The sequence below is a fragment of the Suricata suricatta genome, chromosome 15 (assembly GCF_006229205.1).
Source record: "Suricata suricatta isolate VVHF042 chromosome 15, meerkat_22Aug2017_6uvM2_HiC, whole genome shotgun sequence".
In the NCBI taxonomy this organism is placed as follows: Eukaryota; Metazoa; Chordata; class Mammalia; order Carnivora; family Herpestidae; genus Suricata; species Suricata suricatta.
The window spans coordinates 60,921,052-60,946,253 of NC_043714.1; the positions used below are offsets into that span (position 1 = coordinate 60,921,052).

The following is a 25,202-nucleotide window of genomic DNA, read 5'->3' on the forward strand; positions in this document are numbered from 1 at the left end:
ATATTCAAAATTTGCTTTAAAAATTGGCATACAAAATTTTAAAACACAGTACAGTTATATAAAAATACAGCACAGCCGACGGCCTTAAAATTTCCTTTGGCATTTCATTTGGTAGAGTTAAACAGGAAATCCTTTCTAAAAAAAAATTAGCTATCGACACAGTCCATAAGTTAGGTTGTATACGTTGAAAGAACTTTTTCTTGAGTTTCCAAAATCCTTTTCTTCCATGATAACCCACATAAAGCACGGCTAGTGAGGTATATAGGCAGACACTGTTAGGCGGATGGACAGTAAGGAAAAAGTGCATAAACAAAGAATGTTTCCCATTTTCATAGAAATAACAGGTTAAAATCTGAGTTTCTTCTCATTGATGTCTTGTTTTACTTTGGCAGAATCAAAATAAACGCATAGAAATGTCTTTGTTCAAGTCCCAGCAGCAGTGATAGGTCTCCTTTGGTGGCATTATCTGATGCCACAATACTGTACAGTCCCAAGAGGAACTAAGGTTCTGCGTGTGACTGCAAACCACGTAAGATCATACATCGAGCACCATGTCATACTGTGGTCCCTTCTTCCTCCTGCCACATTTATTGATGAGAACCACATACAGTGTCAAAAGCATGACCCAATAGCATGCATAGAGCAATGTTCCAACGATTAGAACGGTCTGTTTGGATTCTGAGAATGGCTTTTTAGATTCCTTATAAACGGTGAAAATCACGCCGCCCAGGAGGATTGTAAACCAAACTGATACTGGAATGAGTCCTATGAAATTAACAACAATGGTTTTCCTTCCAGACGTGCCCCACCCAGCTTTGTTTATCGTGGCAATTGCGAACATCTTGGCGGGGAGTAAACTTGACATGTATAACACTGAGTAGAGGGACATGAAGACCATGACAATATTTCCTCTAAGGCAGCTGGCAAAGGATGATTTTATGAGACCTACTAACTGGACAGTTAACAAGAAGAGGAGGATGTTCCAAATTTTTCCCCTGTAGAAGAGCTGGATTACTGTGGCAATGAGGAAGAAAGGGAAGAATCCAGTGATCACTGCCTCGTAGGTCATCCACAAGTGATGTTTATGAAACCACATCGCATTGTACAGCCACTCTCGGAAGTAGGACTTGCTCCAACGGGTCTGCTGGTTTAACCATCGGAGATATTCTATAGGGGTCTCCGTAAGGCACTTGGATCGAGCTGTGTATTTTGTTGCATAGCCCAGACTCAGCACTCGGTTCGTTAGATGCCGATCATCACCAAAACTACATTGGCTGCCCATAAATTCCTGATTGTACCAGTCTTCCACAAATTCATGCAGCAAGGAGTTTCTGTACATTCCCAGAGGCCCGCTGATGCACTGGACACACCCAAAGTAAGACTGGCAGGCCCTTTCTATATTAAAAGCCATCCAGTATCTCACACTGCTGAGGAAGGAGATCCAGGAATCATATTTGTTTAAAATCTGCAAGAAGGAAAAAAAAAAACAGCAAATAAATAAAAGGTAAGCCTTAGCTAAAATACCAACAAAAGCTGTGCTGTTGTGAGGTTAGAACTTAGAGTGCGGTGTGTTATTTGATCTTCCTGTTCCTTCTTCATTGTGACACGGTTATCTTCTGGTTTCTCTGACTTCTGTGTTACCTGATTAATCTGATCAATTGTGTCCGTGCCCTGGGGCTCCGTGGTAAGTAGTAGTTTTTCTACTTCATGACTCTGCCCTGTTTTTGTTTTCTGTTCTTCGTGTTGTTATGCTCTAATATTTTTAGGCTGTAGTTCTCATTTCCTAAACTTTTCCCACTCTTTCCTACCATCTCAGATTTGAAGGTTTTTAAGTCCCGCTCTCCCCTGTTCTGGTTAATTTCCAACTCATCCAATTCCATTAATTCTCCTTCTCCTTCTTTCTTTTATACAATGCCAGTGCTTGTTCTGGCCTCTCCCCAAAGCTTAAATTCTGAATTAGTGCTCTGTGTAAAAGCTACTGAAAATTAGCAGCTTTTTCTTGGCACTATTTCTAAATTCTTTCTCTCATCTCAGTTTTGTTCACTTCTCATCTAGATTTTGCATGCTTCCTCTTTTATCACCAGGCTGTTTCTTTGTCTGTTCCAGGCATGTCTTTGCCTTCGGTATCACCCATGCATGTATAAAATGGGTTATACAGCAACGCGGAACCTAAACTGCAAAGTCAAGTTTCCATGTGCTTCTCACTTTTTGTTAAACTCTGATCACGCATTTGCAAAGCACTCATTTTTTTTTAAGTTATGTATTTTGAGAGAGACAGAGACAGCACATGTGGGCGAGAGGGCAGAGAGAGAGGAAGAGAGACAATCTCAAGCAGGCTCCCTGCTTTCAGTGCAGAGCCAGAAGTGGGGCTTGAACTCACGAAACTGTCAGATCATAACCTGAGCTGAAACCAAGAATCAGATGGTAACTGACTGAGCTACCCTCCAACGCACTCATTTTAATCTTCACATGTTTTCACATATCCACATATATATTCATTTCCCATCCCACATGTTCCAAGTAGCCTTTGTTAATATTTGTTTCATTGTTTCTCCATGTACAGCAAATACTGGGAAATAAAGAGAATTAGTGGGGGTGGGGTGGGGAGTGAATTGGTGGCTCAGTTGATTAAGCAAAACTCTTGATTCCAGCTCACTCTTGATTCTGGCTCGTGCTCCAAGTTTAAGATTCTCTCTCTTTCTCTCCCTCTCAAAAAAAAAATAGTGGGAAATAAATCTTAATCAGAAAATCCACTTATTAATTAATTATTCCTTTGCCTTTCTTACCAGTATAAATTTAACTGGCTACTTCTCTTTTCTTCCTTTGGATTCCAATTTGGATTTTTAATTGACCAGATATGGATCAACTTTTAAATTAAAAAAAAATTTTTTTGTTTTTTATTTATTTTTGAGAGACACAGAGAGACAGCACGAGCAGGGGAGGGTCAGAGAGAGAGGGAGACACAGAATCTGAAGCAGGCCCCAGGCTCTGAGCTAGCTGTCAGCACAGAGCCCAACGCGGGGCTCGAACCCACAAACCCTTAGATCATGACCTGAGCCAAAGCAGGTCACTTAACCTACTGAGCTACCCAGGTGCCCCTCAACTTTTAAATACATACGTACAAAATCTAGAATCCATTCTCTGCCCTTCTTCCTTTTTTTTTTACCTTCACAGCTAAATGAACCCTAACATCAAATCTTTAAGTTATGGTTAAAGAAGATATGATAGAAATCATTACATATTTAAATTAAATATACATCATTTATCAGCCACAACAAACAAGGGTTACATCCCAGGGTTAAACAAAGAAATCCTAAGTCTTTTCAATTTAGGCAAGAAAATAGGCAATAAAGTGGGTCAAGGCACATACTAATGTGTCTCTAGCACCAAAAGCAACATCTGGCAGAAAGTTTGGTGTGTAATAAATATATGGTCAATGAATCAGTGAGTAAGAGTAAAAGTAAAAGCGACCCATGCCGAAAGCGAAGGTGCTGCCCCACCTGGACATCTCCCCCGACACCTCCGACCATAGGGTCTTCCTCTAAAACTTTTACCATTTCCACAGATGACGCAGGGTCGAGCATGGTGTCTGAATCACAAACCTGCAAAGAAGAAAAGTAGAAAACGAGTTAAAGAAGAAGTAGGAGTGTGGTCAGCACAGTCCACACTGGGCATGTACAGTATGCCTTCAGCCTTATTGTCACAGGCTCTCAATAAGCAAGTACTGCAAGGGAGCGGGTTATTTTGTCACCGTCAATACAAAGTGCGAGCTCAATATTGAAGCAAATGGCCTTGCTGGGTAGAACGGCTGAAGTGATGCAGTGGGCAGGTCTGGTAGGCTAACCAGCTCGTCTTGGTTCACCATGGATGTTCCTCATCTTGGCAGTGAAAGTCTGATGTCCCAGGGAACATTCCAGTTTTCCAGGACTTAGTAGACATCTTGGGTTGGTCACCATAGATGTCTGGTGGTGGTGGTGATGGTGGTGGTGTTTTGCCTTTAGGCAACTTATCCCTCAGGTCTGAATGATGGTCAGAAAACCCTATGAGAGTACTGAAAGGGGGTAATGTTTAACAGTGAGTTTCCTCCCTATTTTAATATGGTCACTGGAAGACAGGAAAGCCAAGCTCTTCCATTTGGTTGTATAGTTCTGAGTTAGTTGTCCACATGAGCTGGACTTTGCAGCTGAGATAGCATCAGAGAGGGAGCTAGCGTATCGGCGGACCACCTTTTTATCCTACAGTGTTAAGTATTCATCCAGCCCTTTGTACATAAAAGTAAATATAAATTATCTGAAGCAATTCTAGACATGCTAATGGTTGTTCTTAAAAACAATCTTTAGGGGCACCTGGATGGCTCAGTTGGTTGAGCCTCCGACTTCAGCTCAGGTCATGATCTCACGTTCATGGGTTTGAGCCCCTCGTCAGGCTCTGTGCTGTCAGCTCAGAGCCTGGAGCCTGCTTTGGATTCTGTGTCTCCCTCTCTCTCTGCCCCTCCCCGCTCATGCTCTGTCTCTCTTTGTCTCAAAAATAAATAAAACATTAAAGAATTTTTTTAAAACAATCTTTAGAGGCATCTGGGTGGCTCAGTCAGTAAAGCGTCCGACTTCGGCTCAGATCATGACCTCACGGTTTGTGAGTTTGAGCCCTGCATCAGGATCTGTGCTGACAGCTGGGAGCCTGGACCCTGCTTCAGATTCTGTGTCTCCCTCTCTCTCTGCCCCTCTCCTGCTCAGAGGCATGCTCTCTCTCTCTCTCTCTCTCTCTCTCTCTCTCAAAAAATAAACATTAAAAAAACTTTAATTTTAAATTAAGATGTATATAGGGTATTCAGTTATAACCTCTCTGAATTTAGCTAATAGTAATTTTAGGGTTAACATGTGAATTTTTTATTTTATTTTAGTTATTTAGGACCTTCATTTTCTCAATAAAACCATTTATTGTGTTTTATTTTGGGTTTTTTTTAGGATTTTATTTTGGTCCAGCATGACCTCACTTATTGAGGCAAGCGCTAGGCATTAGTTTTCACTGTAGAAAATAGGATTTTACTAATACTTAGGTTTGGATGTAAGCCTCAGAAGCCTAAACAAATTTTGCCCAAAGTGACATTTTTGCCTTGTCTACCACTGGCTTGTATTCGGATGGCTGCAGCCTGTGCCGCCTGTAATAAGGGTAGAAGGGTGGAGGCAAGAGTTCAACCCACCTTGAGATCCAGCATCCTGAGTTTATGGCCACACCCACCTCTATTGACTCAGGCTGGGAAAAGTAAAACCAGAATGCTAAAATAAGACTAAAAACAACAGGAAGGGGCAATCTAGAATTAATGTTCAAGTCACTCCGCCTGCTTGTGAGCACAAGCGAGCCAAGGGAATTGCCCCTTAGGAAGGACTAACCTTGAACCAAACTTCTGAGGCTCTGAATATTTAAATCGGTCCTGCCCCTCCCAGGTTCCAACAGCAAAGAGCCAGGAGTTCTCTGAGAGAGACTGTTCTCCGGGTGGGTTGAACTGCGTCGGAAGGGACCACTCCCAGGAATCTCCTGGGAAGGGGTATGCAGTGGCAGGATTAAAGGCCTTTGAAGAAGTCCCACCTCTGTTACTCGCTTCAGCAGCGCATGTACGGAACTTGGAGCGAGCAGGGGAGCATCGCCCGGATGCATGGAGGCCATGCAAGCGGTGTAGCATTCCATTATAAAAAGAGGAAGGAAAAACAGATGTCCAATTTCCAGATGCTATTTGGTGACAGAATGCCAGCTAGAAAGCCAGCACTTAAGACAGTTAGCATATTTGTTCATCGACCTAATAGTAAGTATTTACTAGTATATCAAGAGTGTAACTTTAGCCTCTCTGAACATCCATATAGTGGGAACCGGCTTTCTAGTGGTCTCTCCACCAACTAATAACAAGTGTGTAATTCATAAATGTTGGCTCTTCCGCTCTGGGCTAGAAACCGTGGGGGACATACACCAGTTGATGCAGAGCTTGACCTCACCTGGGCACAAATTACAGGCCATGATTTGCACACAAGAAACAATTAGAGAATAAATCAAAATGTCTCTCTGTCCACACTGAGTGTCTCAACTGTAACTTGTTTAAACCACATCATCGCTAGTCATAAGATTTCTCACTGGGAGTTATGGGAATAAAGCAAAGTTTTCACTAAAACAAGTGGGAAAGTGTCAAGACAAAAAGACACCTCAGTCTTAACCTCCGAATCCAAGTAAAGTGCATGAGCCCATTGTCCCTCCTTCTTGCTCCTTCCCCACTGCATTCAAGGGTCCTTCCCCTTTCCTCCCTATCTAAACCAGGGGTTCATGGGGCACCTAAGTGGCTCAGTTGGTTAAGAAGCCTGCTTCCTACCCACACTCAGGTCACGATCTCATGACTGACTCATGAGTTCGAGCCCTGCATCAGGCTCTGTGCTGACAGCTCGAAGACTGGAGCCTGCTTCGGGATTCTGTGTCTCCCTCTCTTTCTGTCCCTCCTCTGCTCGCTCGCTCGCTCTCTCTCTCTCTCTCTCTCTTTCTCTCTCTCTCTCTCTCTCTCTCTTTCTCTCTCTCTCAAAAATAAGTCAAACATTTTAAAAAAATGTTTAAATGAATAAATAAGCCAGGGGTTGACAAACTTAGGTCTTCAAGCCAAGTCCGGCCTGCCACCTGTTTTGTTAGGGCCTGTGTGCTAAAAATGGTTACCTTTTAAAATAATTTAAACATTTTAAAAAATAATATTTTGTGGCACATGGAAATTATATGAAATTCAAATTTCAGTGCCTTAAATAAAATTGCACTGAAACTCGAGCATATTCATTCATTTTTATATCATTTATGGCTGTTTTCATACTAAAACAGCAAAGTTGAATAGTTGTAATAAGGACCATATGGCTTGCAAAACCTAATATTTACTATCAGATCTTTTACAAGCAAAGTTTGCCAACCCTGGGACTAAAATAATTGGTTGCAGGGGGAGGGTTCACTTTCATAAATTTTTTTAAAGTTGAGATTAATATGTTCTAAGCCCAATTTTAATTCTAGTGGATTTTTTAAAAATCCTCTATTGCCTCCATCTTTGTGTGTTATAAAAAACAGTAACTGCATATAATGTGTAAAATATTAATAAAGTAGTTTTTTTCCCCTTTGGTCAAGTTGTGTCTATTATAAGGATAAATGCCCTCGGAATCAAGAAGGTTCAATTAAGTCGTGGGTCCTGTATCTTACTACTTCTGTGACCTTTAACAAGCCACTTACCATCATTGTGGTATTGGAGAGGCATATCAAAGTACCTTGTAAATTATGAAGGACTGTAGAGAAGTAAGTATGTCAATAGTTTAAGTAACAAGATTTATACTTTCATACTCCCTAAGTAAACCCATAACCTAAGGGATTATGACAATCCTTAACCCAAAGAGATGGCTCAGTAAAGAATCTCTAAAATGACCATGGGAACCAATTACATATTGATGATCTCTTACCCAATAAACAAATTCAAATGTGTCTGCAACTGTCTATAATCCAGTTACAAATCAATAGTGTATAGTCTATTACAGAAGTTATTAGACTAAATTCATTCCAACTTCTATCACTGATCTTAATCTACCTCACTATAATTTCTTAATGTTTTTTAAATTTATTTTTGAGAGAGAGAGACCAAGTATGAGTGGGGAAGGGGCAGAGAGAGACGCATACACAGAATCTGAAGCATTTCCGGGCTCTGAGCTGTCAGCACAGAGCCTAATGTGGGGCTTGAACTCGTGAACTGCGAGATCATGACCTCAACCAAAGTCAGACACTTAACCGACTGAGGCACCCAGGCACCCCTTGATCTCACTATGATTTAAACAAGAGTCTCCTTTAGAAATATTGTTACTGGGGCGCCTGGGTGGCTCAGCCCAGTCGGTTCAGCCTCTGACTCCTAATTTCGGCTCAAGTCACGATCTCATCATGGTTGGTGGGTTTGAGCCCCACATCCAGCTCCATGCTGTCAGTGCGGAGCCTGCTTGAGATTCTCTCTTTCTTTCTCTCTGCCCCTCCCTTGCTCATGCTCTCTCTCTCTTTCAAAATAAATCGAAAGAAGTTAAACAGAAAAAGAAATATTGCTACCTATTCTACCAAATGCTGTTCAAATTCTAAGACCCAAGTCTCCATGTTTCACTTTTTTGAACATGTTTCCTTTCAGACTGCTTGGTAGATCTCCCCACCCCCAACTCGAGCCCCCATACCACTTCAAAGGGCACTGAGAGCTACACAGATTAAGAGGAAATCTTAATTACTCTGGCTGCCTTCAATGAGGAAACAGGTTGAAAATAAATCAGGACCCCTTCTGTTGCTACTGCTTTTATCCTTGGCTTGCTCGCAAGACTTGACCCTTCATCTTAACCTTGACCCCGTGAGACTATTTTTTTCTATAGTGTGTGGAATTTACTCTTGGTCATGACCCCACCAGTAGCTTTCCTGACACAGCTTTACCACAAAGTAAATGGAAAGTTTCCCTCGCCTCTCCTTTCCTTGGGGATATTTCTCTGGTGAAAAGGAGTAAGCCAGAACAACAAAAATCACAAATAATTATTTACTAGCAAACACAAGATGATGCCAGTTTCCTTGAACTCTTAACAGTATAATACCAGATAAACACACTATTAAAGGAAGAGAAAGTGCTATGCAAATATTGGAACAGAACAGATCTGTCTCGACCCACCATTCATTATATTTATATAAACTTGGACTAGCCTGTTGACTGTAGTGTCCTCACCTCACCTTCCTAGGCTTCCACCCCGCAGGTGAAAAACATGGATAATCATATTCACCTGAAGTTTGTTATATTGGTAATTTAATTCGATGACATAGGTAAAGCACTTAATAATGGCTAGCGCATGGTAAATGCTCAATAAAAGGAAGACATAAAGTGATAAACCAAACCCTGAAGTGACAAATCAAAAACAGAGCCACCGGACTAAGGACACTAATCCAATGAGAGAAGGGGTCCCTCTTACTATCGCTGTAAATAAGTGATGACTCACCAGGAGAGCAGGAAACCAGTCCCAACCTAGTCCAATACCCAATAAACTTCAGTTAAGCAAACTGAATTCTAAGCAGGCAATGTCAAAGTCCTTACATTGGGTTGTTTACTGGAGAAAATTAAAAAAATTAGAGAGCATTTGCAAAAATTTGCAGCCAATTATGATTCATTTACAGCCTCGAATGTACCTTTGGTGGACAATGTGTAAAAGTTCATCCTATAGGAAAGGGTAGGCCCTGGACCCATTACAGCTTACAAAAATGTTTGTTGCATCTTGACTTCATATCTCATTTACATTGAACTTGCTGCATGTGATACTATTTAAAATGGGAGCATACTCTTTGGTTTCGTAAGTACAAGTAGAAGACAGAACTTTATTTTTTAAATCTAGACTTGTACACTGAATTATCTACTGAAAATGAGTACATAATTTGGGTGGGACCACGTACATGCAGGAGATATGGGCAACCAAAAAATTAGGGTGGAAAATAACCTTCACAAAAATAGAATATTGCACACAAGTTCAAATTTTTCATATAACCAACAAGGTCATTCAAAAGCTTATGATGGATGGTAATTAATTTTATTATAACCAACTTCTAAGATTTTATCAATATTGCATAATACTTTCAATTTTTAAAAATCTTGATTTTCTATTTACTTGGATTTGGGGTAAATGGGATTTATAAGTCAGTCTATAGCTAAATTTACAAGCCTCAGATTCAGTGGCAAATACAAAATCATAAAATTCAAGAACTTTAGAGGTAAACGCACACTTTGAAATTAATCAGTAAAACCATTCCAGAAAAAAATACTCTCAATGAAAAAATAATCATTGTTTTGGTAGAAGGAGGCAGGATGAGGAAGATTATCCTCTCCTACACCAATGAGTCTATGACAAAGGATCTCAAATCCAATCAATGGAAAGCCTTTGTATCATAGACAAGTAAGCAATTTGGCCCTTCTCTGTTGCCCTTTTTAAAAAGAACTAGGAAGATATATACCTTCCTTGGTAGAATGAATTACCCAAACTGTTGTAAAATACTTACTGGCTTTGGTGGACCTAGGATCTCTTCAAAACATTAAGGTTAAAAAAGGGGTCATTTGGTCATTCTCTTTTCTTCTTGGAAAGGCTGAAACATGAGTGAAAGTCATAGAAGGTGCAAAGCAAAGGTGACAATCCAGCTGGGAACATGGGGAACCAAATGTTGTCACCTCTAGGGCTTAAACCAAGAAACACCCTTATTACAAATGGTTGGAATTCTCATTCTAAAGAAGGAGATCAGGAAATCCCATAATGGTAGCACTTAACTCAGGGCTTATATTCAAGACCCAAATTCGGGGTAAATGGCAGATTAGAAACGACGGTGAGGGAGCTTGGCTGGCTCAGTCGGTGGCATGTATGACTCTTGATCTTGGGCTTGTGAGTTTGAGCCCCATGTTGCCTGTAAAGATACTTAAAAATAAAATCTTAAAAAAGTAAAAACAAATAGAAATAAAAATGAAAGTGAAAAATATGATAGTAACTATTAAAAATGTCAAAGAAATTAAAACTACTTAACAAACAAAAAACAAAAACAAAAACTAAAAAAAGAAAAAAAACTGTACTGAGTTAGAGTCCTGAGCTGGGAATGATCTTGGAGATCATCTGTTCTACCAGCTGAGGCTGAGAGCAAGGAAATAGCAGAGTCAAGTCTGGAATTCAGAGTCCCATTCCTATTTCACTGTGTTCCAATTTTATCCTCTAAAATGAAGCACAAAAAGACACAGAACATTCTCACATTGGCCCTCAGAATAGTTCAGGCTTCCCATACAGTACAGGAACCAAGCAAATACTACATACAGTCGATTCTCATGATTCATGGTAGTTATGTTCCATGAAGTTTCCATGAACACTGATTTAGAGAACACACACCAAAAAAATGCTTCTAGAAGAAATATAAAGTTAGGTTCCTTTGAGCCTCTGGTCACATCTTTGTCTACCAGTCAACTCCTAACCCTGTGTTCTTTGTGTTTCCATTTAAACACATCTTATTACATGTATTTGAATCATTAACAGCGAATTTAGGGCCAACAGCCCTAAATGTATCTGATGCCTGAACAAAGCCCACCTAAGAAACACATTTTCTCTATGAGGCATCATAGCTTTGTGCTCAGGAACACTAGACCCACTTCAGCACTACACTTGGGGGGCATTTTAAACAGCTACATTACCAACAAAAAGCACAACAATGTGAAAAACATGATACTAAATACCTTATGAAGAAGTTACTTGTTTACAGTATAAAAGCTGAAAAAGAAGGCTGAGCACAGTTTTCTGTGACCTCAGTTGGGAACATGAACATCAAGTGAATCAAATTTCTTGCTTTTCTGCACGTCTACAAATGATCACAAAAGTGCTGCCAAGTACTGATTTGGGTACTAATGAGTAGGGTAATTTACCAATACAGACTCCATAAAGAACAAGGGTCATACTATTATGAATAATTTAGGCCTCCTTTTCTCCTCCTGAAAGAGTCATAGAGGGGCACCTGGGTGGCTCAGTAGGTTAAGTATCCAACTCTGACTCTTGATTTTGACTCATGATTCTAAGATGCCGCCCTGTGGTGGGCTTTTCACGGACAGCGCAAAGCCTACTTGGGGTTCTCTCTTGCCCTCTTTCTCTCTCTCTGCCCGGTGTGCATGCGTGTTTTCTCTCTCTCTTTCTCTCTCTCTCTCTCTCTCTTTCTCTCTCTCTCTCCTTCTCTCTCTCTCTCTCTCAAATAAATAAACTTAAAAAAAAAAAAAAGATCAAGTGAAGAGAGCTAACCAGTGTGAAGATCCAGCTGCAACTGAGGAAACCAATTACCCGCACCACTCCGCACGGCTAGGCAGTATCTTCAGCCAGGTTAGCAGGTACCTGAGCAGATGGCCCTATTTCCACCCCAGCCCCCATTTTCTCTCGTGTGTGAGCACCTAAACTTCACTTCCCTCTTTCTGTAGCCAATCTTCTCTTCACATTCAGTCCCTGTAATGCTTAGTAGCCAACATCCTTGAACCTCTCTCCTTGGTCTTTCTGTGGCTTCTGCCTTGCAACTCTCAGACCCTGGGTCAGTCGGAATAGATGGTGAGAATGTACTGGTCTGAATGTTTACAACATTTCCACTTTTATAGAGGACACTTTGGGGAATTTGATGGGGGACCGGCAAGATGGAGTCACCTGATTTCAGAATGCCAAATGGTTTTCTACTCGTCAGTCCTCTTGAGCATTTGGAAAGGACAGAGAATTCTAGCAGGGGTCAGGGCCCAGTTAACAGCTGCTGCTCAGGCTAGTTTATCTGAAGGCCTCAGCCTGATGGAAGGAAAGTTCTCGAGCCTGATTAGGCTTCTAGCAAGGAGCTCATGCTAACATTTCATAACTTGTGTTATTTTGTCCTGGTCAGGCACAAGTTGTCAAGGATACAAACAAAGTTCAACACAAGAATGATGGGAGAAGGGGCTTTGGGAGGAACAGGCTTTAAAAAAAAAAAACCCACACAATGACATCTTAATTAGAAATGACAAATGTAGCAATTGTTTTAACTAGAATTAAAGGAGAAATATCAAAACATGTTTCTTCATCTTAGGCCCAGAACTCCATTCTTCAAACCTTCTGTAAATTCCCCAGCTGTCCCATCACTTCCTTTACAAGGATCATTTCATCCTCTATCTGGGCCTGAAGTTGCACTACGAAAATATACAAAAATCTCCTGTGTTAACTAAAAGGACCTCGATTAGGAACATTCTAGAAATTAGGAGAAACTTGGAAGTGAAATTCTATCGACTCCCCAGAAGAGATTAATATGCAGATTGGTATCAACTGGGGGAAAAAAATGCCTCAAAACTCTTCAGATATTAACCAAAATTAACCCCGTGGTAATCTCAAACCCTTGGTGCGATTGGTTTATTCTGTCCAGGAAACTGAGGCTCGGGAAGGTGATCCTACGCCAGGTCATCCAGCTGACTCTGAAACCAGTGCTCACTCTCCTCCAATCACACAGAGCACGTCATCCCACTACACATGACTTTGTGACAACAAAGTCCCCTTAAGTATATGATGGGTCTTCTGAAAAGTCAGATTTCACGATTAGAGAATTGAAAGGGTGTCCCAATGGATTCACTTAAACTACAGACATTTCTCCCTTCTCCCTATCATCATGGCCAAAATTTAAAGTATTTGCAAGAAAATTGCAGTTAGAAAACTCACAGGGTCTACTAACATGCTAAAGAAAGCTTCAGTGAGAAGTAGGAGGGGAGAAATCCTAGAGCGAGCAGTCAGGGAATTAATGACAGACACAGCCTGTCTCATTTTCATGAGAGCAAACACCATCACAAATGCTTTCAAAGGTCAAGTGCAGTGGGTGAGGTAATGCTGTTTGGGGAGTGAAATAAACATTACTTCGGTTTTGCTTGGGAAGGGTTTTTGTGTGTGTTTGTTTTTCTCCCTTTTTTCATTTTCCTTCTCTTTCTATCTTCCAGTTTTTAATTCCTTACCCTTTTAAATCAAAATTGTTCTCACCACCCCCATTTTGCCCAGTCTCCATGAAAAAAATTTTATAGCTACCTCCTGAGCCTGTAGATTTTCTCAAGACCCTTCAGCTCGGCAGACACTATTTTCTTACAAGGCTAGAGGTTTTAAGACTGTGGAAAATGACGTTGGATTTGACTTGGCAGAACCAAGGGGGCAGAGAAGGTAAGGGAGGGGGAGAGAAAGAAGGAAGGGTCTCCTGTTCAAAATAATCTTCATTTCTAACCAATAACACTGCGTAAGTTCAGCATTTTCGTAGACAGTCTTAACAGTTTCACAAGATTTTTTTTCCTCCTTTCAAAATGTGCTTTCAACAGTCACGCGGTTTTCAAATGAACTGAAAGAAGTACTGTGTTCAGAGGGACAAGGATGGGCTATAGCATATGCCTGGAGAGACACAAAAGCTGCTTTATTTAAATGTATGTTTGCCCTGGCAGGAATTCGGAAACCTACCTGTACATAATCCACGCTTCGTCCCAGTGCTCTGAAGGCCGTGTACATGACTTCTCTTTTTCCACCCCATTTTTGCATGATGCAAATACTCTTGTTGGACAAGACCAACTGGGTGACGTGTTGCGAGCTTTCCTTGTGTGACTCCTCCGTCTCCCCAGGACCTTTCTCATGGAAGTTGTTCTTCCAGATGTAAGTGGCCGATTTGTCCCTGCCCATGACTTCACTGAAGATGTCCATCATGTAAAGGTCATCTTCTGTGTTCCCATCTATGACCATGACAACTTTAATCCCGGGGTAGGTGAGCCTTTTCACAGATTGCAAACATTTTCGTAAGTAGTCTGGATCTTCTTGGTAGGCGGCGATGCAAAGGGCAACACTTTTGTTCAATTTAATGGGCGTTTCTAAGGATTTTTTCATTTTTCGGTGCTCCAAAAAGGCAAACAGGCTTTGGATGATGAGGTGTGATGCTAAAAAGGCACCATACAGTCCAAACGAGAAGTAGTAATTATCTGTTTGGATAAACTGGTAGCCAACAATGTAAGCAGCTGTGATTCCAAGGAGGAGGGAGACTCCAAAAAGTGTGGTTCCAATTATTCTCAGGATACATAGAAACCTCTCACAATGCATCTGTAATATAATCAAATGATACTCTTGGTTAACCACTCTGGTCCCATACTTGGTATACGCACGGTTTTGTGGGGAGTATTGGCACTAGAAGCACTCAGGAGCTCAACCTCACTTTCTCACTTAACTAGCCATGTGACTTTCTGCATCTCAATTTGCTCATTCACAAAACAGGGATAAGGATGCCCTTCCAGTATAACCTCAGGGTGCTGTTTCAAGGACCAAATGAGATGATGGTGGCAAGGTTCTGAAGACCACAATATGTTAGGGGAGGCTGAGTGGCTCAGTCAGTTAAGTGTCCTATTTCGGCTCAGGTCATGGTCTCACAGTTCGTGAGTTCAAGCCCCACATCTGGCTCTTTGCTGTCAGCACAGAGCCTGCTTTGGATCATCTCTCTCCTCTCTCTTGGCCCCTCCCCAAATTGCTCAGGCGCACACATGCAAACTTCTTCAAAAATAAACATTTTAAAAATAATAATAAAATAAAGAAAGGAAGAAATAGCATCACACTTGATTTCAACAGGTAAATTTCCTATCATTTTAAAGCTGCAATGGAAAAAAATAAATAAATAAAAAGCCTAAAGTAAAAAATAAAAAGAGGCTTCTAAGCTGAAAGACAGAAAGCTGTGATACATTAGACCTGAAAGACATTTCAACTCTTAATTACAGCCGGTTCTGTACTCCTCCCTTATGGTCTGTGTATTTTCTGAATAAGGTTTTGAACAACCAGAGTAGAAAAGAACTATTTTTTTTAATTTCCTAAAGTATCTCCAAAGCTGACCATAGAGGAGGTACCCGGCAGACTTTTGTCAATCTGTTTTTCTTTTGGGGGTTCCTGGACCCAATTCCAGTGTGTCAGGGAAAGGAGGTCTCTCACGTACCCAACAAACAGTTCTCTGGACAACCAGGGGTGCCCCACAATTTAACTCAATTCTGACACTCAATTCTGTCTAATAGCATCAGAGTCCACAGGTTAAGGGCTCAGCCCCTCCAGACTGCCTCCCATCTCCCCAGCTTCAGACACCAGTCCCAAGGCCAGGCTGTTACCTGTACTTCTCACCAACTGGCTCTACATCAGTGGTTCCCGAGACCTGCCGACGTTGGGTTTGATTAATTTGCTAGAGTGGCTCACCGAACTCAGGACACCTGTTTACTCGCTTGATTTACTGGTTTATCATAAGAGGACATAGCTTGGGAGCAGCCGGAAGAAAGAGATGCAGAGGGCAAAGCGCACGGGCAGGGCACAAAGCTTCCATGCCTCACCAGGAGCACCACTCTCCCCAAATCTCCGTGTGTTTTTAAATTTGGAGTTGACTTCACCCTAAGTAACACAACCCTAGGTGATGCAAAGCAGCCTGGGGACCAGGATTCTAGCTTGTGGCTCTTATTTTCTTTTGCTGAATGGAGATAATAAGATTTGTCAGGGACCCTTCACAGAGCTGCAGTGAGGAGCCAAATCGAAATGTTTTTGAGAGAGTTTTAAAAAGCCAAAAACACAATCCAGTTTAAAGTATCAGCATTACACTATACGCTGACTAACTTGGATTTAAAAAAAATAAAAAACAAAGTATCTGCTACCAAGGAAGCTGAAACAACAGAACACAGATGTGTCCCCTTCTAGCACTTATTCAGGACATCATAGCATGTAACCTGTGAGGCTGATAAAGGGAACCACACCACAAATGGAAAGTTCATGGGGCCGGGGAACTGCTCCAGTGAAAGGCAAGAGAGCAGAGCATCCCTTGTTAATTAAAGCAGCTGACAGGATGCTGACGACTCCCAACAGGCACCTTAACCAATGCCTAAAGGTGCTGGGAGCACCAGACTTGGAACTTGGCATTTCCAAGACGTGAGTCATTCTCACGAAAGTGAAAAATTTCAAGGGGACTACAACCCTCTGCCAGGGAGAAGCCGAAGTGTGTGTTGCACTTGTGTTTAAAATCACCATCGCCAGCAGAAGAACTGCCTGCCATTCTTTTCCATTATTCACATTTTCCTTGCTTTTATCAGCACACGTGGACAAAGAGAGTGTTTGCATAGCATCTGCTGGCCACAGCTGGAGGGAAACCACCCTCTTACATCATCGGAGTCTACAGAATGTCCCTTTGAAGCCTGGGAAAAGTTGCTAGTAAACTGCAGCAGCATGGTTCAAATCCAACCTTTCTCTTTCTGAGATGTATCGTATTATTGCCCAGCACGGTACATGCGGCTTGTCAGTACAGGCCAAAGGGCACAAGGCACATTTCAGAGCCAAGTTTACTGCGGGAACACATTGATCTCAAGGAGTGACATACAGTGTGTGTTTATCATTTCCCCTGGGCAATTGCATAGATATGGGCACCATATGTGTGAGCCATTCTGAAACAATCCTCAATTCAGATACTCCGTTTCATAAGCCAACTTGCCTCAGACATATGGCCTTATTGTTAAATTGGAAAATATGGTTAGATCCGTCCTGGATCCTAGGAGTTTACTGCTAAAGAGAAAGATGACTTAGAAATCTACCTTTCATAAGTATGTAAAACATAAGACTTGGATTTTTTTTTTTTGCCCACATCAAACTTTAATTTTTTAAACTGCTATTTGATCAGATACCAATTATTCACTAAGTACTAGTGTTCACAGAATTTGAAGCCAAACCAAGTATTAAAGAATAACTTGATGCATGATAATGTGAGTTCCACAAAGTCAACAGACTTTTCTAAATCTCCTTTCACTAATGGGCCCGGAGGACTCACAACCCTGCCTGGCTAATGGGTGGTATTCAATAAATATTTGCTGAATGAATTCATGTCCCTTTATGCATCAACATCACGACATCATTGTTGTATCTGCTAACATTTATTCCCCATTCATTAGGTTCCAGGCAGCGGGGCAAGTATTGTCTGTTTAGTTGAATGGCACGATCCCATGTCATCTTAGCTACTTTCCGTGGTGAATGTATTCTTAATCTCATGTTACAGATAACATACACATATGATGAGGAAACCGAGACTCTCAGTATTTAAATAACAGCCGCAAAACCAGACGTAGGATCCACACGGTAGCAGAGAGCCAGGTTACAGTTTTCTCAGTAAATATTTGCTGAATAGATTTGAACTGTCAGGACAAAATAGGCAGCTTCCTTTTGTTTCCAGCTAATAAAACATGCTGTGTAAGAACAAGTTAGAAATGGACTTTGAAAATTCTTTTTCCCATTATTATGGAAAATGGGGAATTTATAGATACAAAAACATGCAGAGATTTCTGGGCTCTTACACTTTTCTATGTGGATGCAGACAGAGAATGGGGTTGTCCCGGAGAAGGCTGGTGGTCCCATCTAGGTAACAGTGTGTTATTAATGCCTAGAGCCAAAATCCTGTTTTACCATAAGAATGGCACTGCTATATTCATTGTTCTACCTGCAGAGCAGACAGAAGCCTTGCTGCAGGCTCACAGACTATAGAGTAAGACTCTATAGGTCACTGGGTATCAGAGCCTTCCTTCCTCCTGGACCTCCTATTAACCAGAAGGCAATGTGGGACGAGCTGGAATGACGTCTCTCCCATGGCACTAGCTAGTGCAATGGTGAGGACGAAGTTCACAGACCTTCACAGAGGGGTCCCTCTGCTTTAGATCTGGGGAAAAGAGGAAGTGAATTCAAATTAGTTGTCAGCCTCTGGGCAAGGCTACAGAGGTTAGGGCCAAGGACTATCTCTTCAGTGAGGTCTCAGTTTACCATTCTCTTCTACAATGACTCCTCCACTCTACCTCCTCTTCACTCCCTGCCACTCTCCCCGGACCACCCTTGACTTTCTAACTAGCCCTATGTACGTATTATGGCTTAGGGACTTGATTATCTCAATCAACTGTGTGTGCTTGTACCACAAACAGGGTCTGGTGCATAGTAGACATGCAATAAACACATTTTGAATAGACGAGTAAGTCCTTTTGCACTTGGGCGGTCAGTGCAGACAAAGGACAGGTCCCTCTCCTATCTTTTCTGCAGGACAATGAATATATGTTGGACCCTTGGTACCCGTCATCCAAAAGGATTTTTTTTCTTTCTTTTTAATTATTTTATTTCTTTAAGTTTATCTATTTCGAGAGAGAGAGAGAGAAGGAAACCAAGTAGGGGAGAGGCAGAGAGAGAAGGAGGGAAAGAGAATCCCAAGCAGGCTGCGTGCTCTCTCAGCACAGAGCCCGATGCGGGGCTCAAACCCACAACACCTCAAGATCATTAGCTGAGACAAAACCAAGAACCTGATGGTTAACAGAATAAGCCACCCAGGTGCCCTTTTTTTTTTTCTTTTGAAAAACAAGCTCCATAATTTCTTGCCCAGCTACCTAAATGTAATGGTTGTAAGAAGTACCAGACCAGCTGTAGAAGATCTTTGGATAATAAAGTTAAAGGCAACTGGCCCTCCAAAAGCATTTCCAGAAGTTGCAAGTTACAATTTTAAAAACCTTAGGAGTTCAGGGGTCAAGTCTGGGGCATGGGGGCACAATGAAATCATCTTTTATCAACTTGAAATCTGGTACTCCTACAATATTTATTGTGCATTGGTCCATACACTGTTTTGTGTTTGGTTCTAATGACTTGTGTGTGTGTGTGCACCCATGCATGCCCACATGTAATGGCCTCTGGAACTGGACAGAATTAGAATAGATTCCTGGTCACATTAGACAAGCTATATAACACTTGCCATCTTTAGTTTCTTCATCTATAAAATGGAAATAATCGTACTGATGTCACACAACAGATTCTTATATTAAGAGAGAGAACTCATTTAAGTACCTAAAAAGAATTATCAACAGTTAGAGCTGTGACGTTAGCTCACGGCCACCTGTTGATGCCCACTCACTACCTAATCAGCCTGACTCCCCTGCCCTCTAATCCATGGCTGGTTAACCGTGGCAGAGGGCACAGACCTGCTGGACTGGGAAGAAATGGGTTCAAGCCCAAACTTGGCCTCCTGATTAGTTTCCTGACCTTGGGCAAATTACCCAAGGGTTCCTGTGAATGAGCCATGTGTCCTTAGATAATCAAGATCTCTGAACTTCAAAGTTTAAGGCTAGGATGGAAACTTTATTAATTTCATATTGTAGCCACCCATCGCTGAGTACCTATAAGAAGGATGAATACAGACTGCAACGTGGGCATTGTCTTCATCCTGGTTGCCTGAAGGAGTACAAAGAGTAAATTTGTGGCATCTACTCCTGAGCCTCAGTCCCTCATCTGCAAAATGGGAAGCAACCTTTTGGCAGGCTTACCATAAGTAGGTAAGGAATATAAATATGTATTGCAGCTTCAATGGGATACCAATGGCTTTGATATCTTAATGTAAAGGAAGGAGATAAAGTGAACTTGTCTCTCTTCCTCATTATATTCTAAAATCCACTGAAGATTAAGTTGGTGTCTTTTTCTTAATTTTTAAAAAAATTTTTAATGTTTATTTATTTTTAATAGAGAGAGACACAGACCACAAGCAGGGAAATGGCAGAGAAAGAGGGAGACATAGAATCCAAAACAGGCTCCAGGCTCTGAGCTGTCAGCACAGAGCCCCGAACACACAAACCGCGAGATCATGACCTGAGCCGAAGCTGGACACTCAACCGACTGAGCCACCCAGGCACCCCAGTTTATGTCTTTTTAACTTGTAGCCAATGTTTACACATACAAAGGCTCAAAGGCCAAAAGGAGATACATAAAGAATATTTGTTTAGAGAACGCATTGCACCAAATCACATTTCATAAAGAGCAGAACTGGTTCTGGAACACAGGTTTTCTTTACCCCTAAACTCGTATGGGGGACGAGGGGCTAAGCTTCAAATCCTATGTAGAATGACTAGAATCAAGAATATTAACTTAGGCAGGTGACAGTGGCAGGGAGCACGGGAACCTGTGTCTTACTGTAGGACATACTGTGCTGTAGCCATTTGCCTGCTAACAGTGGGTTAGGAAACCATGGTGGCGAGCAAAGGCTAAAAAGCAGGCGCTCCCAAATTTTGTTGCACATCCAAATTAACTCGGGGGATCTGTAAAAATTACTGATATGTGGCTCCTACAACAGTCAGACTTCATTGGTAAGGGGTGCTAAGAGGGCGTCACTAAGTTTCAAATCTCCTTAAGTATTTCTAATCACAACAAGGTTTGGCAATGACTGGGTTAAAGTCTAAGAAAACTTCAATGATTTATTCGCATTGATACACATTCCTCCATGCTTATTGCCTCTGCTACTGTCCTCAACCAGCAATCCGAGGTAAAAGTACCCAAAAGAAGCCTCTCGATAGTGTTCACATTAGAGTACGTTTACCCTCTGGGACATATTAGAGCACACGCCCCTCAACTTGTCCCCTTCTGACCTCCTCTCCCTCTCTGGCTTTGAAGTTGGCCTTCGTCTCTCCAGTCCCACTGCACTGATCCTAGCAGAGACCCTGGAGCCACGCTTGCAAGGTTAGGCAATAAGCCTTTCAAAGGCCTCGTCACCCCAGCATCCACGGTTGTAGGTTTCACATTTCTTCTTCATTTGTACAATCAGTAATGATCCATGACTCCTAGGATGCCAATTCGCCCAACTGCCCTCTCGGTTCTTGAGTTTCACCATCATAAACTTCCTCCTAAAGTTCAGTGTGGCAAAGGGGAAAGTTTGCAAAAAGACTTGGCATAGAATCTTTATTCTCCAAGTTCCTCCAATGGCTCTTGGGCACAATCTTACCGGTCAAAAAACCCCATGCCACCATATGTACCACAAGTGCCAAGTCTCTTCACAATCTTCCCAGTGATCTCTCACTGATGTGATTTATTGGATTAAATTCCATCCACACGCCTCACTAAACCCTGTAACTTTGATTGAGTTGTTTAACCTTTCTGAGGCAAGCTTCCTTTAATTACAACATTTTCTTGATGGGGGTTTGGGATTAGATATAATGTATATAAAACAGGGGCGCCTGGGTGGCTCAGTTGGTTAAGCCTCCAACCTAGGCTCAGGTCATGATCTCGCAGTTCCCGAGTTCAAGCCCTCTGCTGACAGCTCAGAGTCTGGAACCTGCTTCAGATTCTGTGTCTCCCTCTCTCTCTCTGCCCTTCCCCTACTCACCCTCTGTCTCTCAAAAATAAGCAAACATTTAAAAAAGGAAGTATCTAACTCAGTGCCTGATACATTTCAGATATGTAATAAACGGTAGCCATTATTTCACTTTCTTATGGGCCCTATTCTTTCTTGCCTTACACTGTGGTTATTTATAGATCTTTGAGTATATTTTTTTGTACGATAAATTCCATTAAAATGTGAACTGCATCTTATTTTTTTATTTGCAGTAAAAATGATGCATTTAAGGGGGATTCTTTTGTAAATATTTTATTATTTAAGTTAAAGAAATATTTAAGAGTGTGATCTCATTATATTTGTTTTGCCTTCTATATCAAAAGCAACATTTTTCTAGATTGTGAGGGGCTCCTGGCTGGCTCAGTCAGTAGAACATGCTGCTCTTAATCTTGGGGTCACGAGTCCAAGCTCCACTTTGGGTGTAACTTCAAAAAACAGATCGTGGGGGCGCCTGGGTGGCTCAGTCGGTTAAGCCTCCAACTTCGGCTCAGGTCAGATCTCACATTTGTGGGTTCGAGCCCCGCGTCAGGCTCTGTGCGGACAGCTAGCCCAGAGCCTGGAGCCTGCTTCCCCTTCTCTCTCTGCCCCTCCCCCTCTCATGCTCTGTCTCTCTATCAAAAATAAAATAAAACATTAAAAAAAATAAAAAAAACAGATCGTGGACAAGGCAGTATATATACAATATATATATACAATACAAATATAAATAATATATAAAATATATACTTGAGTAACTTAAGGTATATGCAGTGAGTGATACTTGCTAGATTGCCGCTAGAGAAGAAAGGATTAAAACCAAATTAAGGGGCACCTGGGTGGCTCAGTCACTTAGGCCTCCGACTTTGGCTCAGGTCAGATCTCACCTTCCTAGGTTCGAGCCCTGCGTCAGGCTCTGTGCTGACAGCTCAGAGCCTGGAGCCTGTTTCCGGTTCTGTGTCTCCTTCTCTCTCTGCCCCTCCCCCTCTCATGGTCTGTCTCTCTCTATATCAAAAATAAACAAAACATTTTTAAAAAATCTGGAAAAGGTGATTAAAAAAAAATAAAAACCAAATTGAGGTGGAGGTGCTTTGTCTACAGGGAGCTGTCTCCCCCATTCAGCTGTCACACCAGCTCCCACGGGGCTCGGTCCTTACAGACTCTTAGTGGAATACAGCCTGGGTGAAGGTGGATTAAAAAAAAAAAAGAAAGAAGACACAATACAGAAAAAGAGGGTTGAGTTTATACTCTGTTCTCCAATTACATCAACTCCTCACTCCCACATTGTGTAAAAGTCAGGAAGCTAATCATGTAACAAACTACTTGTTCTTAGATTGAAAAATGTAACTGTGTGATTAAATCCCAGGGATGAAAGGTACAGCAAAGGGAATATAGCCAATGGTATTGTGGTATCAGTAGTATGCTGCGGGGAGCGGGGGCGCTAGGGAGCTACATTAGTGGTGAGCACAGCATGGAGTGACTTGTTGAGTCACTATGTTGTACACCTGAAACCAATGTAACACGGTGTGTGATCTATACTTCGATTTTTAAAACTATAACAGTGTAAGATAGCTTTGCCAAAGAGGACCTACACATCACTCCCAAGGGCTTTCCCCACAGTTCCAATAATAGATATAAATGAATCAGTCTGTGCTTAAAATTTAAAAAAAAAAGTTTTAAGAGAAAGCTGTTAGGGAAATCGTGTAAAACAAGTGTTTATGAAATTCAAAACTATGAGGCTATTCTATAAACCTACCAAAAATTATTGGTTTCAATCTGACTTACTTTCTAGTAAATTTCTTATTCATCTGTTGCTCAATTCCGGTGTTCCAGGAAGGTAACCTACTACATCTTTGCTTTGTGGAGAGTGACATGCAAATTTGATGCTAATCGTCTATTTAAGAACTTCATTTTTATAAGCTGGATAACCGTCCCCGGTAAAGAGTCAGTTCTAGGCAACTGAGAAAATATATGTTTGTCAACGTATCTACAAGACATTTTGTATTCCTCTCAGGAAATACATAAATAAAAAAACATGAATAAGAGTAATGATGTTCTAATTACAATGCTATCATCCAGAAATATTTACCTAGAATTCTGAATACTTGTTCCAAAACTGCAAACCCACACATGACATAATATAGGTACTAACATAAGCACTTTGAAGAGTTAACCTTTTATTGAAAATGTAAAACACAGCCAAGTAGTGGGAAAACCTGTAATGGAGTATTAAAAATGCAGTACCTTAGTGGTTCAAGTAATCTTATTTAGCATCTAGAAAAACGCAGTGAAAATATAATCAATGAGCCAATTTGCACACATTAGTATGAAAAGAAAAAGTTTCGAACTTAAGTATTCTTTTCAATCGTATTCTGTAAAATTTAAAACAGTAGCTATAAGTAATCTGATGGGCATAAATATTTGTCCTGGCTAATTCTATATAAATACACATTTTAATTTAAAACCTCTCATCATTGCATATGTTTGAATAAGTGATGACCTTTTAAAAACTGGTTTAAAACACTTTCTATAAAATTAAAATCCTGTTTTAACACTTCCAATGGTACATTATCCTACTCCTTCACTGCAGTGAAAACTCTGCGAGGAGGGGAGAAAACCCTTGAAATCTACAATGGGCAGTAAAGTCTTTCCCCTCTTGGCTGTCACCTCAGTTTCTCAGCAAAGCCCAACTACCAACACCCTTCACTTTACTCTTAATACTGAGCTGAAAGTCTATATATACTCAGGCTTCCAGTTCGGGAAAGCCCTTCGCCGCCAATCAGAGCTCCCCGATCTACAGCGTCACAACCCCCCCCCCAGCGTGTGACGTCAAAGGCAATCCCAGGCCAGCCACGTGGGTTGGAATGCAGCGTTTCTGGGCAGCTGCTCGGGAGACGCCCGGCGGCAACGGTCCCCAGGCGTGGGGCGCCGGGCAGGGAGGGGCTGGCAGGGCGCCTACGCGCACCTTCTGGGCGCGCGGCTGCAGCGGCTCGCTCGCCCTGGAGGCGCGCAGGGTCTCCGGGTCCCAGTACTCTGCGCGCGCGCTTGGGGGATGGAGAAAGGGGCGCTGGCACCTAAGCCGGTGTAATAGGACCCGGGTCCAGTAAACCCTCCTCCCCAGGCACCGCCTCTCCGCTCCCAGCCCCTCTTTCCAGCCCTAATTATCCTTTCGGCGCCGTTTCCCTGGCCGGAGGGAAGTGCTCCCTCGCCTGCCCGTCCGGCCCGCGCACAGACCCTCCTTTCAGACCCGCCCTCCAGTTCACAGGGACCCGTTTCGGAGCCCCGGCTCTCGCTGGGCGGGAACCAGCGTGACGAATTCCGCCCAAGGTGTTGATTATCCATCCCAACCCTGCCTCTGGCTGGCCTCCCACTTCGCCCCAGTCCCCGCGGGCCCCCGCCCACCCGTCCCCAGGCCGGGCGCCGGGGACGGCACCCCCGAGCCCCCCACCCGCGGGGCCCAGCGCGGCAGCTGCGGGAAGATGCGCCGGCGTGCTCGGTGCCACGTCGGA

General features: G+C 42.1%; 1 protein-coding gene and 1 long non-coding RNA gene across 2 annotated transcripts in view; one reads left to right on the plus strand and one right to left on the minus strand.

Annotated features, from left to right (window-relative positions):
• The window catches only part of HAS2 (hyaluronan synthase 2), a 26,336-nt gene continuing 1,134 nt past the window's right edge, over window positions 1-25,202 (minus strand). The window contains exons 2-4 of the mRNA XM_029923602.1: window positions 14,007-14,633; window positions 3,501-3,602; window positions 1-1,465 (exon numbers count right to left, since the gene is read on the minus strand). Of these exons, the coding sequence (XP_029779462.1) occupies window positions 536-1,465; window positions 3,501-3,602; window positions 14,007-14,633 (1,659 nt within the window). The 3' untranslated portion in view covers window positions 1-535. The remainder of the gene's footprint in view (window positions 1,466-3,500; window positions 3,603-14,006; window positions 14,634-25,202) is intronic.
• LOC115279078 lies at window positions 1,640-6,063 on the plus strand. The gene is made up of 2 exons (XR_003903193.1): window positions 1,640-1,684; window positions 5,608-6,063. It is a non-coding gene; the product is annotated as an uncharacterized LOC115279078 (long non-coding RNA).